The sequence below is a fragment of the Mycteria americana genome, chromosome 8 (assembly GCF_035582795.1).
Source record: "Mycteria americana isolate JAX WOST 10 ecotype Jacksonville Zoo and Gardens chromosome 8, USCA_MyAme_1.0, whole genome shotgun sequence".
Lineage (NCBI taxonomy): Eukaryota > Metazoa > Chordata > Aves > Ciconiiformes > Ciconiidae > Mycteria > Mycteria americana.
Window position 1 is genome coordinate 7,840,691 of NC_134372.1, and position 16,431 is coordinate 7,857,121.

At 48.5% G+C, this 16,431-nt stretch overlaps 1 protein-coding gene across 1 annotated transcript in view; it reads right to left on the reverse strand.

Moving 5' to 3' along the window:
• Positions 1-16,431, reverse strand: part of FAT2 (FAT atypical cadherin 2) — a 50,516-nt gene that overhangs the window by 3,459 nt on the left and 30,626 nt on the right. The window contains exons 12-21 of the mRNA XM_075511008.1: positions 15,981-16,214; positions 14,790-15,179; positions 13,244-13,458; positions 12,472-12,609; positions 11,661-11,804; positions 10,754-10,951; positions 8,842-9,649; positions 7,895-8,040; positions 4,125-4,566; positions 1,444-1,597 (exon numbers count right to left, since the gene is read on the reverse strand). Of these exons, the coding sequence (XP_075367123.1) occupies positions 1,444-1,597; positions 4,125-4,566; positions 7,895-8,040; positions 8,842-9,649; positions 10,754-10,951; positions 11,661-11,804; positions 12,472-12,609; positions 13,244-13,458; positions 14,790-15,179; positions 15,981-16,214 (2,869 nt within the window). The remainder of the gene's footprint in view (positions 1-1,443; positions 1,598-4,124; positions 4,567-7,894; positions 8,041-8,841; positions 9,650-10,753; positions 10,952-11,660; positions 11,805-12,471; positions 12,610-13,243; positions 13,459-14,789; positions 15,180-15,980; positions 16,215-16,431) is intronic.

Sequence of the window (16,431 nt, forward strand, 5' to 3'; positions counted from 1 at the left end):
TCGCCTGAGAAGCGGTGAATGGGCATCCTTGTTGGAGAGGCTTTTTTGGCATTTTATGGAGCATCTGCAGAACTGAGACTGAATTTCTGATTCTCTGTCCTGCTCCACTCCACACAACCTAAACGTTCCCCAACAGTACAGGGGACCTTTCCTTCCAACAGTAATGATCTCCCCGTGCTAGGGGGAATATGCAATGCGTTGTTGGCTTTCCTGCCTTTTTTTTTTTCTTGTTACTGAACAAACTTTGTGAGGTTTAGGATCCTCTTGTTTCTTAGTCAGTGTTTTAGGATGTGTGAGCTGGTGTGTGCAACATGCACCCACAGGCTCCAGCTGGACAACCGGTGATTTCAGATATTACACTGCCACCTGATGCCCAGCTACATGCTTTTATTCCCAGAGTTGCACGAATAATTTCTGCCTTTGCATTGATTCAAAGGACCACTGTTCATCCTGGCTAAATGACTAAGGCAGAAGGATGAACTGGGCGTGATGCTGTTCGAGCCTGCGCTGGGCATCTCTCATCAGGGGGCTTGGAGAGGGTGCGTGGCTGCGGCAGGTAACGCTGAGCAGCAGAGCAGCCTCTGGGCCTGGGTTAATTATCTAGCTGCAGATATTTGGCAAGCGTGCGCTGACATTTCATATATGGGAGATGTAACTTCAAAGTGATATGAACCGTAGGGTTCAGGGCCAAAGCCAAACACTCCAACACCTCATGATAATGGGGATCCGTAGGCTATCTGTCAGGAGAGGGGGAATGGCATCCTGCACCTGCTTTTCAGCGTAGCCCAGTATCCTGAACTGAGCTTTGAATTGGATGAATCGTGGCTGTGACATGGGACAGAAATTCCGCTTGGATGAGCCCTGCAGAGCAGGTCCTGGGCAGAAACAGCCTCTGTAGCAGCCAGGGTGGGTGTCCCAGCTACTGAGGGAGGGGGCAGCTTGCAACTGTGCTAGCCAGCATCCCTCCAGCCTCAGGGCATCCTCCTGCCACCCAGTGCAGTGCCTGCCCACACCCTGCTCCCAGGCAGCCCTGGCCTCAGGAGGATGCCACCGTCACAGCTGAGCTCAGCACACACCGTGGGGAGGAGCAGCGTGTGGAGAGAGACTCTCCCCTCACAAGGAGAGGCTTTGAACCTGCACCAAGCATAACACCTGCACGCATTCAAAGCATCTGTGAGGAGAGGAGAGTTTATTTTTTTTCCTCCTGCTTAGAGGAGATGGGCACAGAGGGGCAATGACCACATGATGGCAGAGCTATTTATGCCCTGGTCTGCTCAGCTCTGCCTTCGGACACTTCCTTGCTGCAATGCTCAGGTACATGCAATTTGCACTTAAACCCAGCGTGTCTGGTGAGCTCCAGAAATGTGCAATGCTTGTTGGCAGAGATCATGTTTTCAGCCCACCATGGGAGATCGCCCAGCCCGAAGCTTGCCCAGACCTTACCTTTCGCCCAGGTACCAGTCAGGGCAGTGGCAGGAGTAGCCAGTGGCGGAGAGAGTGCAAGTTCCCCCGTGCAGGCAGGGCTTGGACTCGCAGGGACTGTCCCCTAGCTCACAGCGCTCACCAGAAAACAGCCCGGGACAGATGCAGGTGTAACCTGGAGAGGGTGAGACAGTGCTGTGAAGAGACTGTATCCACATGGAAGAACTAGCAAGACCAGGGAGGAGCAGTGCCTGGTGCTGATGGCACCCACAGAGGGCTCAATCCGGCTACCTAAGCATAGGTACTTGCTGTCGCAGGAGGTGCTGTTGGGCACCCAAGCTATCCATGTAGGGCTGGTGGGTATGTTACAGGACCTGGAGCAGTTGCTGGAGGCTGGCTGGCCACTCTGGAGCAATGCAATGGCACTAGAGAACTATTTAAGCAACAAGTCAAGCTGTCCTCTCCTGCCAGACCCTCTCCTGCCAGGGATGTATTCAGGGCACAGCCTTATTGCATGGAGAAGCTGGGGGAGAAATTCAAGTTAAAGGAAGAGGAGCCTAGCTGGCTGATTCAGAGTTTCTGACTCTGCTAAATGCAATCCTCTGTAACTTATTGTTCTCTGAAGTCTTTGGTCCTGCGAGTTCTCGTGGTATGAAGCGCCTGTCTCAACACGTCGGGTTTCTCTTGCCTACAGGAGGTGTCTGGTCGCAGCCAGAGAGAAACCCAGGGTCTTGGAGGGGGCTGCTGCTGTTTGTGTTTTTGGCTGTTGTTTAGTGTAGCCCTAAGCATGGGAATGTCCCTGGCTGTGCTGAGCTCCTGCTAGTCACTCAGCTGGTGGTGCCGTGCGAGAAGTTCAGAGTTTCCACCTTGCAGCACACTTGAAAAGTCTTTGCTGCTCGTCCACACGCTAAACATCCCTGCTTTAGAGCACAGACTGAATGAATGCAGACCTGTTTCCACATGCGTGTTAGTGGCTGTACAACAAGGATGTGCCGACGCTCGTGCAGCAGGTGCTGGACGCTGCCTGTGGGGCTGCGTGTGCCCAAACACATGTGTTCCTGGATGCGGGGCTTCACATGTGTTTGCAACTGTGGTCCTGAGTGCTGTGGTTGATGTGGTGGCTGGTCTGGCTTTGACCCTTTCCGCACAGATGCGTTCTCATGCGGCCACGTGGCTTACCCGGGCTCGCTTGCACGGACGTGTCTTTGCCTGTGCATGTAATCCCACGCCTGAGCTCTCTGGGCAGAGCTTTGCATAAACTCGCACTGCATGCCCGTGGCCTCCAGGACTGAGCCCACAATGCTCAAGGAAACCAAGCACCCAGGATAACCTCACAAACTAAATGTCCCTTGAGCAACCCCTTCCCTGCAGTCGTGTCCTGCGTGTTCCCGCCTGGGGCCATGCCCCACAGACTCTTTCCTGGGCAGCTGGGCCATTTGCAGGAGAAGTTGATCACCTTGGAAGGAAACTATGGAAGGGCACTGCTTGATTATTAGATTATTAGTGAGGAAGCGAGTTTCCTCCTCCCCCCTCCCATTGCATACTCTCTGCAAAGCAAGCAGGTGATGCCTTGACTTAGAGCAGAGATGAGTTTTCACCTCGTGGGCTTTGAGCCCCCTCCAGCCCAGCCAGAGGGGCTTTTTGTGCAGAGGGTCTCAAGGGTAAGGCTGAGGCATGGCTGCCAGCCAGGCTAACTGTTTGGTACAGATGCGCCTTGTGTCAAACAAGTTCACCTGAATCAGGCAGCTGCTGAGTCGACAGGGCTGGGAATCTTGTTCCCAGAGGCTGTGGGCAGGGCAGGAGGAGGTGTGCTCCCTCCTCCATCCTTGCTTGCTTGCTGGGCAGGGTGTGGGCTTTGGCAATGGCCCCAAAGAGCACAGAGCTGAGGGAGGAGCTCCTGCCCCATGCAGCGGCCCGGAAAGCAGCCCTCTGCCCCAAGGAAGGGCCAAAGTGCAGCTGGTATCTGTCTTGATAGATAGGGCGTTATGGGGTGCAGCCCCACTGTGCTGGAAGCTGGGACGTGGGTGTAGGGCAGTGACACAAGGGTGGACATCGCTGGGAACTGTTCCTCCCCCTGAGGCCACTGCAAATGAGCCCTGTCCTTGTGATACAGCTCGCTGTGGGGAGACCCTGTGATGGAAGGAACAGGGCAGTGGTGAGACTGTCTTGGGAAAAGCCTGGTACCAAACCTCTGTTGAGCACGTGCACCCCACGTTAGCCTGAGACTCTTGGATTTGAGCTTATGGTTTTCCCATATCCCTTCCTATAGCCCCAGGGAGTCACTGACTGCAGTGGGAATAGACCAAGATCTTGGCTTGTTTCTGCCCAGATACCATCGCTGCATGATCCCATCTTGCCTGATTCCAGCCTCGCTAATGGCTCCTTAAGCAAAGAGGATGCAGAGGGGTGGATGGAATTTCTATTTGCATTTGAGTTTTTGGCAATGCTGTGCTCTCCTAGGTCATGCACACTCCTTAGAAACACCCTCCCGCCCTCTGGGCCATGGTCCGCTGATGAGAGCCAAGGATGATGATCTCATACCCCACAGCTGCTGCTGCACTGAATCTGCTATCACTTGAGGTCCCCCAGGACAGGGGACTTCTGATTCTTCTCTGGAGTAGCCCTTCACATAGGGACAAATGAAGAAGTTGTATCTTTCCCTCCCCTCGCTGCTTATTGCTCTGCATGGGATATTCACGTACCTCCTCCATGAGTTTCAGAGCACATCCCGTTGTTGAGGCATGGGTTGCTGCTGCAGGCACCGGTGGGGGAGCAACACTGCTTTATTCCCACCTCCTCCATGACTTCCTTTGATTGTCCTTTCCCGGGCAGGAGAACCACTTCTCTGCCATTGATTGCAACCACGTCCAGGCAGCCCCTGAACCCCTTTGTGACTCTCTGGGACTGGAGCAGCTGCCGGAGGCCTCCAAAAAGCAAGTCTCGTCTGCCCTGGGAGATGCTACAGGTTGCTGGCAGCTGGAGAGAGGCGTTTCCCAGTCCATCGATGAGCAGGCGGACAGATGTGTTCTTCACCTCCAGGAAGACTGAGTGCCACTCACCGTCGCTCACAAAACGTGAGGAGGAGAGGTTCCTGGTGTAGTTCCCCCGGCAGCTGTACCCAAGCTGAGGCACTCCATTAACCATCTGCAAAACACGTCCCAGAAGTCACAGTTAGCTGTGGTACAGGTGGCTGCTGTTCATGGAGGCTTTCAACACTTCTCCTGCTACTTGTTCCCCTCTCTCCCTGCCTAAGCATTGAGAATCAAGATAAACCCCAGCTTTCAGACTCCAAGAATTACCAGCTAGGCAAATGCAGCCCCTTTCACCCCTATTAAGCTTTGCATGGATCAAAGCCTATTTAAGTGACTGCAACCTCCTTTATTTTGCAGAACACCATCACCTCTTGCACAACCTCGCCCATGGTCCTTCCCTGCAACCTTTGATTCATCTTTCCACATAACAGGGTGCAGAGCCCTGTGTTCATACTCCTGCAGCTGCTCACCCCTTCTCCCCCCTTCCTGAGCCTAATCAGAGCCCTGGTATTCAGACTATCCATAACTTCATCACCAGTCACAGGTGGACTCTTGTTCTGGGCCACGTGGCCTTTATTCTGTTCTCACTGTCTTGTTAGTGGTGGGGAAAGTGCTGGAGCAGTTCCCCCTTTGGCAGGGGTGAGGGTTCTGAAAGGACCTCAGCGAGGAGGGGCACTGGCAGCTTTCTCTGGAGGAGGCAAGGAGGAGTTGGGAGGCAGAGAAAAGAATTACTGTTGTACCCAGGTCCTAACCAGCATGCTGGAAAGCCAGGCCAAAGCTGCTGATAGGTGTTGCAATCCAATCCTTGGTCTCCCGCAGATGGGAGGGAGACAAGATATTGAGCTTCTAGAAGTGAACCATACCAGTGTCTTCTGCATTAAACTGGGATGTCAGAAATTCCTATTTGTGGCCCAAGATTCATCTTTAAAACTCATATGGAGGAAGGAGAAAGGAAAGGTTAGCTGTGTTGTTTCAGGGTGAAGTCAGGGGTAAACCTCTCTTTCCCCTTTTTCTCCCCAGTGCTTTGTTGATAAAACCTCTCTCTCATAGAAGCCAAAAGCCTATGAAGAAGGAGAAAAGAGATGGAATGAAACATTCATGGAAAACCTGCAGAGCTTGCTATGTAACATCGAGCAATTCATCCCAGGCAAAAGAGCTCTCCATGGGGGGCATTAGAGACAGCGAGGAGTGGTGATGCTTGGAAGAAGCTAGAAGAAGAGGAGTGATTATGGGCTACGCTGAACTCTAGAGGAACCTACATACAATATGATGGGGCTACTCTGGAGGGGTCAAAAGCAGAGCAGGATGACAGTTAACTCTTAGAGAAGTCCATGTATAAATAAATCCCAGTGGGAGGAGAGAGCAACTGCTGAAGGAAGGAAGAACTAGATGCAGCTGGCACATGCCATGGAAGGGCCTCAGGGCAATATGTGTGTAAATCTCTTTGCACAATTGGCAAGCACACCAGAGAGCTTTGTCACGGCACTTTATCTGGAGGAACATGATTTCACTTCAGATGGGTCTGTAGATTGGGCTTATCAATTTCTGGGGCTGGGAGACAGCTGAGAACTCAATTCCCTGGAGCAAGAACTGACAGACTGCCAAGTCTTTTCCAGCTTGCCTGGTTTGCCATCCTCTTGCTGCACCCTATTTCTGAACATCAGGAGAGCTTAGTGATTGGAAGTTCTCCCCTTGGGAGAACTCATCCTCTTCACCAAATCTACAAACCATCGGTTATGATTCTTCCAAAGCTCTGGCTCATACATAGAGTACTGCAGTCCACAAAGCTTAAAATCTTGAGGGATTCCTTCAGTTTTTTCAGGCCAGATGGTCTAGAAAAGCTTTGATCCCTGAGATATTGTTAATAAAGTGAGTCAGGGAAGAAGTGATTCACAGGCAACTTTATGGTGGAGTCTTTATGAATGTTTTCTATTGAAAAGCTTGTGGAGACATCTGGGTACAGGAGATCATGGGCACACTGAACTCCATCAATAATGAGTCTTTTCTCCTTTGACTCTGTGTGTTAGGCCTGGCTCAGTAGAGCTTTCTGCCATCTCATCCTTTCTGAGCACCAACCTGAGTGCTGGACCTCTTCTGCTGAACTACTTGGTGACACTCCTTCCCAGAGACGGGGCAGAAAGCTAGAGGCCCTTCTTGAGAAGTTTTTCTTATCAGCCCTTTACAGTGCAGCTTAAAGTCCCTCTCAGAGATGAGTACAGGACATACGAATGATGATTCTCTGCTCTTGCTCTTAAGGAGTGATGGCTCTGGCAGCAGGAGCTTGCAATATGTACTTTGGGCAGGTCTCTCAGCACTGGCTGCTGTGCAGCTCCCTGTCTGTGTAGGTCTTTTGTAACAGCAGAAAGAAAAGTATTTCAAAATAGGAAGACAAGGTTGTGAAACCATGAGAAGGGATGAGGGAATTCAGGGACAGGATGAACACTTCCAGGTAGGTTACAGTGTGTAAATCTCAATGTGATTAGTCTCAGAGACAAATCTCCATAAGCTGGTAAGTGTGTCCTATGATCTTGGTCTCCAATTAATCCGAATTTAATTGATGAAGAATATACAAAACCCCTATTCTTTAATAATCTGCTGCTTTCCTTCTGTTGCCAAAGTGGAAGAGGGAGATGATCTTTGAAAGCTGAGTCGATTCAGTGTGCAGCCAGAGGGAGGAGAGCGATCAGACTGAAATGTTCCTGGCTCTGCAGGTGTCTTAAACAGTGAAACTGCTTGAAGAAAGTAGTTGGAAAGAGTGGGGGGTTGAGAAATAGCATTTAAGATTCCTATTTTGTCTGTTCTGTCCATTACTGTAAGGGACCTTTAATTTGTGGTCCATTTGATTAGATACATGTGCTGTGGTGTGCGTAAAGGCTGGTGATATCATTCCCATTCTCAGAGCTCACCTGTGCCCTCCTCATCTCTACCCTGTTACCCCAACCCTCTAGCCCGATGTGGCTGCCTCCTCTGTGTTGGATTGAGCCATAACACGGTCTGGCAAATGGTTTGTGTGCTCAGTGGGAGTCTGACTCTGCTCCTAAGGTCTGGGGGGAAGTTTGCCCTTTGCTACAGTGGAAGCAGCCCAGTCTGGGGAAAATTGCACCTAGTAAATTCTTTTCCCTGAGTGGTGTGATATAAGAGAGGGATGGAGAAGCAAGCAGTAAGGAAAAAGATGATGTAGATCTATGATATGGGTGTAGGCTGCCTTCACACCAGAGACTAGCATGTGCATTCACAGATGTGAAAAACAACTCACTAGTTGTGGTTGCAGCAATTGCCAAACTGTGCTTGGCTCTCACTTGGTCTTCCCAAGTCTTATATTTTAGCTAGATGAATTACTAAGGGTACATATTATTGGATCTTCTTTCTGTGATTCCCTTTCCCAAAAAAGTAAGTGTTTTTTATGCTGGAAAGAAATCCCTGTGCATTGCAATACATACCTCCAAAGTGGCGTGGTCAGTCCCATTAGCGTAGAACACGACAGCGTGCAGCTGGTGGGTCTTCAGGCGAAAGTGCATGTGCCAGGAGCCGATCTGTGAGTGCTGGTACCAAATGTAGCTGTGGCCCCCAAACCTCACAGCCGTTCCTGGAAGGAGAATGAGTGAAAGGTCTCCTCTTTGTCACACTTCGAGACTACAGACTGTATCCAACCTTGTATCCAATCTTTTCCCAGCCTGACACCATAACTGTCCAGGACCAGTCCCATCCACAGCAACCCATGTACAGCTGCACTGCATCTCCCACAGCTCCCAGTTGGGGCTCCCAGTATTTATTCTATGTACTCTACTGTAAAACAATCCTGCAATAGCAGCCCTGTTATTTCTGTCCTATAGCACCTTCGAGGTGCCCTCAGCATGGTCTACAACACCCTCGAATTTTCTCATCCTTAATAAGTCTTTATGTTATTCTATGGTATCCCCCTACCATTGCTGCCCAAGTGATGTTAACCTCTATCCCTGCTCCCTCCATTTATTTCTTGAAGTATTCTAGGGTCAGTATAACAAATATGCTGTATTTGCATTTCCTCAAATTTTTCAGTGAGTCTGTGTTTTGCTGACTCTAGGATCAACACAGGAGCTCAAAGATCAAAATTCTGATCACTGAGCTTCATTACCTGCTAGGTCTGAGTGACTTTTCCCAATGAGATGGATAGATGTTGCTGCTATTTAATGAAATGTTACAGGAGATTAATTAAAAAAAAAAAAAAAAGACTAAGTGAAACTTTCAAGCTCTAAGAGTTTAGATTTGGCTTTGAAATTGCAGGCAGAACCGTTGGTCATTGGGACAACCTAATTCCATGGAAAGTCCAGATGCTTTACAGTGTACTGAAGGAAAACATGATATGCCTGGGTTTACAGTGTGGGACACTCCAGGAAGAATTGCTCACCATTGCAAGAACAGATTTGCTCCAAGCTGTGCCTTGGGGTGAGGACGCTGAGTCGAGCAGTGCTGTAAGTAGACATCATGCCTGGATCCAGCTGAATGGTTTCCTTGCAGACACGGTGGGAGCAATCTGCCCCATGACACGGCACGTGAATTGCCTTCTTCATCCGGAGACCAACAAGTTGGTCCATCTCCCCAGCTGACACAGTGATCTTATTTGCGAGGACCTGAGGCTCATACAAGGAGCCGTGCGGCTCTCCAACAGCCAAGAGCAGGTCCACTCCATCAGAGGTAGCTGCAGGCTGTAAGCTGGCCATGTGGATGTTTTGGCGCCGAGTGACAAGGATGTTTCCCAGAAACCTCTGTAAGTTGCGCCAATGGTCCCCCACAAACTCCTCAGGGGAGAGGTGGCGGAAGTGTAGCACCACAGCCTTGTCCAAGGCCTCCTGCGTGAAGCACCACACGTGGACATTGACGCTGGTGGTGGCTACGAACGTACCATCGCTGACTGTCACGTTCAGAAGATAATGGCCGTGGGGGAGCTTGTCCCCAGCGATGATCTTCCCATCTGCAGCCCCAACAGAGAAGAGCCCCTCCTGGGGCACTTCTGCCACCAAAGTGTACACCAGTGTGTCATGGGGGTCTCGGTCCGTGGCATGGATCTTGCCCAGAACGCCACCTCGGAAGGCTTCCTCATTGGTGGTGATGAATATTTCCAGGGGAAGGGCTGAGGGGGCATACTGGCTCTGCTCAGTCACTTGGATATTTATAAAGGCAGATGAGGACAGGGGAGGGATACCACTGTCAGAGACCTGTCAAAGAAAACAGAAGGACCCGTTATAGCCACATGCTGACTTACCGTCACCTCACCTGACTGGATGGGCTGATAAGGTCTTGTGAAGGAGAGTGCCTTGCCGGTAGCAATGGGTGGAAGCTGTCAGGCAGCGGGCTGGGGATGAAGAAGGAATGGAAAAAAATTGGCAGCAGTGTTGGACCTCTGCCTGGAGCTGGCCCCAGGGAAACGGCAGCATGCCTTCCAGCATGGAGACGGATTGAGACCTTCTGTTAGCAGTGGGGTCGCGCTCATTTCTGTGTGCGCTCATCAGCAGCTGAGACACACCTGAGTGGCTGTGATTTCCTGAGGATTAACCATCTTTAGTGATGCTGCCAATCTTTGGGGTTCCATGCGTAACTGAGTGTACAAAGATATAAAGCAGTTACGCACGTCAGCACATTTGCTCACCTTCCGGACTATTTAAGCCTGTGTCCCACCTCTGACAATGTCTGTCTAGCATGAGTCAAGGAACCTCAAAATAGAAAAATGCAAATAATCAGATTATAGGATAAGTTTCTCCCTAATCTTAGGCAGTTAGTGGTTGAGGTTTATAATAAAATAGTACCTAGCTTTTAGAACAACTACCATTACTGAAGAAGTATGTACTTTACATGTTATTATCCTTTTTTTTGTAATGGACTATCCTTACTGATAACATTGAAAAATAATTAATTCACTCCGCAACAATAGAAATCCTCTTCGAAGAGGAACTTAAACCACTTCTTAAATGACAAGGATAATTGGAGAAAGTTTGTAGGACCAGATCCAGGTCTCGCTTTAAACTGGAAGTCACTAGAATGATGGTGGGAAAAGCATCTGTCTAGGGAAACCGCTGACAGAGTATTTCTCATGATCATAATATGTGATTTTACCAATGCAGAAGCTGGCCCCCAGCTTCTTGTGGGCAGACTGTGTGGAGAAATGAGCTCTGGAGCTGGCTCCAAGCTGCACTATTTGTGCCTGGATTGGATTTCTCCAAAGCCAGAGATGTTTCCATCCAGTTGTGCCATCCTAATTTCATTTTGTTACTATTAAATCTGGCTGAGGAATTCAGATACCAGGACAGTAAGGCAGGCTCTACCTGGACTTGTAATAGGTACTGTTCTTTCGTTCTTCTGTCCAGGACGGATGATGTCACCAGCAGACCATTTTGGGTGACATCAAAAGCCTTCCCATCGTTGCCCTGGGTGATCTGGAATGAATACGGCGGTCCATTTTCTGGGGAGTCTCTATCGCTCATAATCAGCTCCAGAACGCTTGTACCCATGGGAGCATTCTCCTGAAACGGGGAAAGATGCTAGTGGAGAAAGGCAAGCAAAGAGAAAAGGCCCAGGGGAACCCACAGTGCCCCTAGAGCTGCTGGATCAGGAACAGGGAAAAAAATCCCACACCCCATGTGCATCCCTCTGGTACACACAGATTGAGACTCTTGCCAGCAATGGCAGAGTCCCAGTGGTGGCAAGGGACTCCCTTTCATGGCATTACGTATGTGGCAGCTAAGTGCAGACGGTTGAGCTGATGCTGTTGCTTTCCCCTTGAGTCACGTCAGCACAAGAGCAGATGAAAGCATGTTTTGTGTATGTTTCTTTCTGAGTATCTATAGGTGTTATGAGTCCAAGTGACAACTGGGCTGCATCCAGCAGACGTGACAATGCTTGACCATGTGCTTGGGTCTGCTCTTTACATTGTGGTGTAGACATGGACAATTGCAAGGGAGAAAGGGGCTGCAAGTCAGGCTTGGAAAGTGTGAAAAGCTCTGCACTCTCTGTACTGAAAAGACAGGAGGTGCCTGAAGCCATTGGAAGGAGAAAATGGCATCTGTTTGCAGAATATCTGCCCCTGCAGATGCTACCAGTTCTTTGTGGCAATGAGCACAAAGCAACAGCATGCTTCATCGCTGTCTCACCCCTCTGCTCCAACAGCAGCCTATGCGTGAGTACCTTAGTGCCCTGAGACAGACTGGGAGAACAAACCGCCTCCTGGCTTACCTGCACCACCACGCTGTAGTTGAGCTGGAAGAACCGAGGAGGGTTGTCATTGACATCAGACACGTGGACATGCACAGCGACATCACTGAACTGAGCAGGGTGACCGTTGTCTGTGGCCCGAACTGTCAGGGAATAGCTGGGGATCTGGAGGATTTATAGTACGAGATTACTTGGAGAAATAGAAGAATGGTGGCTTTTTCACATGGATGTTTTACTCTGCTGCAGCTTGTTAAAATGCTTGAGGCCATGCATTGCACCATAACAATAGCTTTGCTCTTGGCTAAGGCTCTCCATCCATAAATCTCAAAGCACATCGCTAAAGAAAATTAGCCTCACAATAATTGAAGAGAAGGGAAACAACGTGCCAAAGATGGATGAGACCAAGCTGGACAAACATCTGTCGATAGTGGTTTGAGCTGCTGCTGCTTTATGAATGAGAGATTGTCCAGATGACCTTTCCATCACCTCCCCGTACTTGTTTTCTATAATGCTCTGATGCAGAGAAGCAGAAACCAACCATGTTGGTTTCCAGTTTGGGGCTGACTCTCACCCAGCCAGCTTGAAGCACCAGTGGAGCAGACCACAGCCCAGAGTTGTGACCACTGAAGGCTATATTGCCCCCCCTAAAGCCCAACCTTCCTACAGCAGTATCTGTGAGTCTAGAAAATGAATAAATGAAAGACTTGCCTTCTGCTTACAGTATTACGAGTAGATCATTCAGAAAACAGGAGGTAGCTGAATATACTGTGCTCCCTCAGTCTTTTGGGGCACATCTGTTTTAGACTTCCTGTTCCCATTTTCTTGAACTCACCTCCTCCCTGTCCAGATGCTTGGCGATGCTGATCTGCCCACTTTTGGGCTGAATGGTGAAGTGTCCCAGCGGGTTCCCTCCCACAATTGAATATGTGATCTGATTGTTCATTGCTCCATCCAAGTCATCAGCTGACACCTGTTAGGAGAAAAAAAAAGGTAGGACCCCTGGCCCAAAAAGGCCTTGCCATGGAGGAATGGGGGCAGGACCTCCTTGTCATTTAAGGATATTGGTTTGAGCTTGCCTCAAATGAAGGAGGAGAAGGAAGGTGGTTTACATAAGTGTTATTCATGAGTTTTTTCAAGACAAAACTCAACAAAGCTACAACAATGGCTTTCTCCTTGTCTCTTTCCTCACTTTACCACCCCTGTGAAGGTAACACTGGCTGGGCAGGGAACTCCACATGGGTATACCTTGGGCTCCACTATTCTGCCCAGGAAGTCTCTGCCTTCCCCAGGTTACAAGGGTATCAGCCTTCTGCAGGCATTTTAACTCTCTTGGGAGGTCCTCAAAGCTCCTGAGCCCCGCTTAGGTATCTCAAGCTTTCACTTAAAGATGTCTTCTACGGCAAAGTGTTCTCCCTGTCTATGGAGTGTCAGGAATTCTGGCAATCATCTTTTTTTAAAGTCATGCTTAAATCTTACATGTTAAATGTCACAAACTCACTGAGGTGCTTGTGTCCAAGGAAAAGTAAAGTGCAAAAGAAGAGTACATAGTGCATAGCACAAGTAAAAGAACAGGTAAAGACGTCTGGCCTGGTTCATAATCATACCGTGAGGATGATTTCTCCAACTGCAGCATCCTCCCGGATATCAGCGAAGTAAGGGTCTTGGATGAACTCTGGTGCATGGTCATTGATGTCGGTTATGTTGATCACCACCATGGTCACATCGCTGAGAGAAGCTGAGCCCTTCCTCGTGCCCTCAATGGATAAGTAATACTCGTGACTCGCTTCAAAGTCCAAGCTCCCATTTATGTATAAGGCACCTTCATTGGCAGATGGATAGAAAAGGACAGAAGATACTTTGAATAAATGGCACATGAGGTTTCTTGGAATATTGGAGATATACCAAGATGATTGCCAAACTGCCAGCTGAAAAGGTGCTGTTGACCTAGCTTTGACTGGTTAAATCAGGATATTGAAAGTCATGGCATCACATAAAACAAAATATAATTGAACTGATTCTGCCATAACCTGCCTTATTCTGGTAGCAAGTGTTTGAAGAGATGAAATAAACTCTCTGGAAGGTCTCCAGGAATCTTGATTGGAGGAGATCTGGGACAAAATAGGATCAGAGTCCAACAGTGCTACTGAAAGCTGTGACCAAGGCAGTAGTAGAGCATCATTGAACTGTGTCACAGGCAGGATGAAAAGGTGTGAGATGTAGATGCAGAGTTGTACATGAGAAAGAGGTATGCGGCGAGATGCTGTGATTTGTAAGTGAGGCTTGGGATGCAACATAGAAAGAAGGAGGAGGCTGTTAATCTCAAAAACTGAGTGAGGAACAGGGACTAAAGACATAAACTGGGAAAAAAAAAAAAAAGGACAGAATGTGCCTGTGTACTTCAATGCTTTCCTGGGTTCAGCACTGAAAATGTCACAAAATTATTCCCTGGAAATGACACTGTTCTGTGTCTTTTAAGATGTACAAACTCATAAGAAGATTGGTGTGGAAAAATTAGCAAGAGCCTTGGGGACAGAGAAGCTGAGGAAGGAACTGTGGATGAGGATGTTACAGCCAAGGGCAGGAGGCCATTAATGACGCAGCCAAGGGCTTGTTTCAGGGAGTTAACAGTGGCCTTCCAATAACAGCTCTTATCAGATCACTGTGCAAACAGAGCAGTGCTTTATTTGGCTATTAAACCTGGCTCAATGCCTGCTCATGGTTAATAGATTGGTATTAGCCACATTCATTGAGTGCTACCTAATAAAACTGCCTGCTACCCTAGGCTAAAGGTTCCTTGTGAGATTAGGATGGAGAGACTTTTTTTAAATGAAACCAACTTCTCCGGCATTTTGAAGTTGAAAAATTTCCCCACCTTATTCTCTGTGTATTCCTTATTCCCATGGACCCATCTCAGGTCCCAGACATATAACAGGAATCTTTCCATTAATTTCAATAAGATTTGGATCACTCTTTAAGTGACTTGGCTGGCAAAATCTAGGGTAGAAGAGAAGACTATATTCCCTATCCTTGTGCTGGCTAAAGACAGAGGAGAGCAGAAGTGCAAGCCAAATGGAGAAGAACTAGAGAAGACATATACAAGCCTTTGATATTGCATCCACCTGGACCCGCTTGGGTGTGAGACCATCTTACCTGTGTTTGAGTTGAGCTGAAATTTCCCATGGTCGTTGCCATTCACAATTTCATACTTGATTTCTGTGTTTTCTGCATTGTCCCTTGTCAATGCTGACAAGTTGAGGACCTCTGTACCCACAGCCACATCTTCTTTTACCATGGCCACATATTCAGGGGCCAGAAAAACAGGCAGATATTCATTTAGATCCACAACGGAGACAGTGACAGTGCCAAGAGCAGAGAGGGGCTCTGGGGTGCCCCGGTCGGTAGCACAGACTGTCAGCTCAAACGCTGAGTGCTGTGAATCCTTCAGAGGCTTTTCCAAACGGATCACCCCTGTGGTTTCCTCAATGGAAAAGTGTCCATTGGCAGAGTCAGAGAGAGAATAGACCACCTCAGCATTGAGACCTGGAAGGATAAGGGACAGGCTGTGTTTAATTCATGGGTAGGAATGCTGCAGTTTTAATTTTTTTTTTTAATCCATTAGGACTATATGTACCTAAATGACCTTAAATTTCTAGGGAAAATGGAGGCCGTATGAACATCAAGTGTGCCCCTGTCTATCTGCAGGTTCAGACGTCTAGCCACCCTCACCATCATCCATCAGCATCACCTGTCTGTACTTACTAGTGCTTCCCATTTTTAATTCCCTTGTTTTTAAACTTAATTTCCCTTCATATCTGGTTCTAAAGCAGATAAATAGGATCTTGCTTCTCCGTCATTGTAAATTCAGTCTTTGTTGGAGAGGTTTATTAAAAGCTCCTTTCTTAGGAGCCTTACCTATGTTTCTGAGAATCTTTGTATCTTCAGAGGGACCTCTCCCTCTGTATCATCTACCCCATCCAGACCTAAAGCTCCTTTTTTCCTTATTACATGCATTCTTGATCTCCATCTTTGGTAAAATTTCTGTCCAATTTGGATCCCAGACAAACCGTATGACAGCTTGCACTGTGCATCACAGTTACAGCTATGGAGTGTGTCCTCGAAGTCTGTCTTTACATGTTTCTACAGATATTGCACTTCCTACAGAGTCACGAAAATGCTGATGCTGCCTGCTAGTCAAGAACATGTCAGCGATGAGATCCTGGCACATCTTCGCCAAGATTCAATCATCTATGCCCATTGCTGCAGCCCTTCCCTAGGTTTCAAAGGTTTCTATTCAGGATGAAAGATGAACTCTACTAAAAAGTAAATCCCATTCTGACTCACCTTCATCAAGATCCCTGGCAGCAACCACGGCAATGGGTGTCTTTGTTGTGGTGTTGTCAAAAACGGCCACGGTGCAGTGACTGGGGAAGAATCTCGGTGCATTGTCGTTCGTGTCCTCTATGATCAGCGTTATATCTGCCTGGCAGGAACGGCCTCCACCATCAGTTGCTTTGGCAACAAGATGGTACGTAGGTTTCTGTTCACGGTCGAGAGCTGCAGACGTGGTCAGTTCCCCTGTTAGAAAGAACAGGAGATGGTCTTGTGTTCTGCAACTGCAGCCTAGGAGAGCTCAGAGAGGTTCAAGAATGCTGCCTTCCTGGATGAACCGTGGGAGACAACAGACTGGGTTTGAACACCGTTTGTAATCCAGCTAATAGCAGTGATGTGTCCACACCACATTGCTCAGGGCTATTCTCAGATGACTGCCAGCCAGTGCCCTGGCAGGACTTGG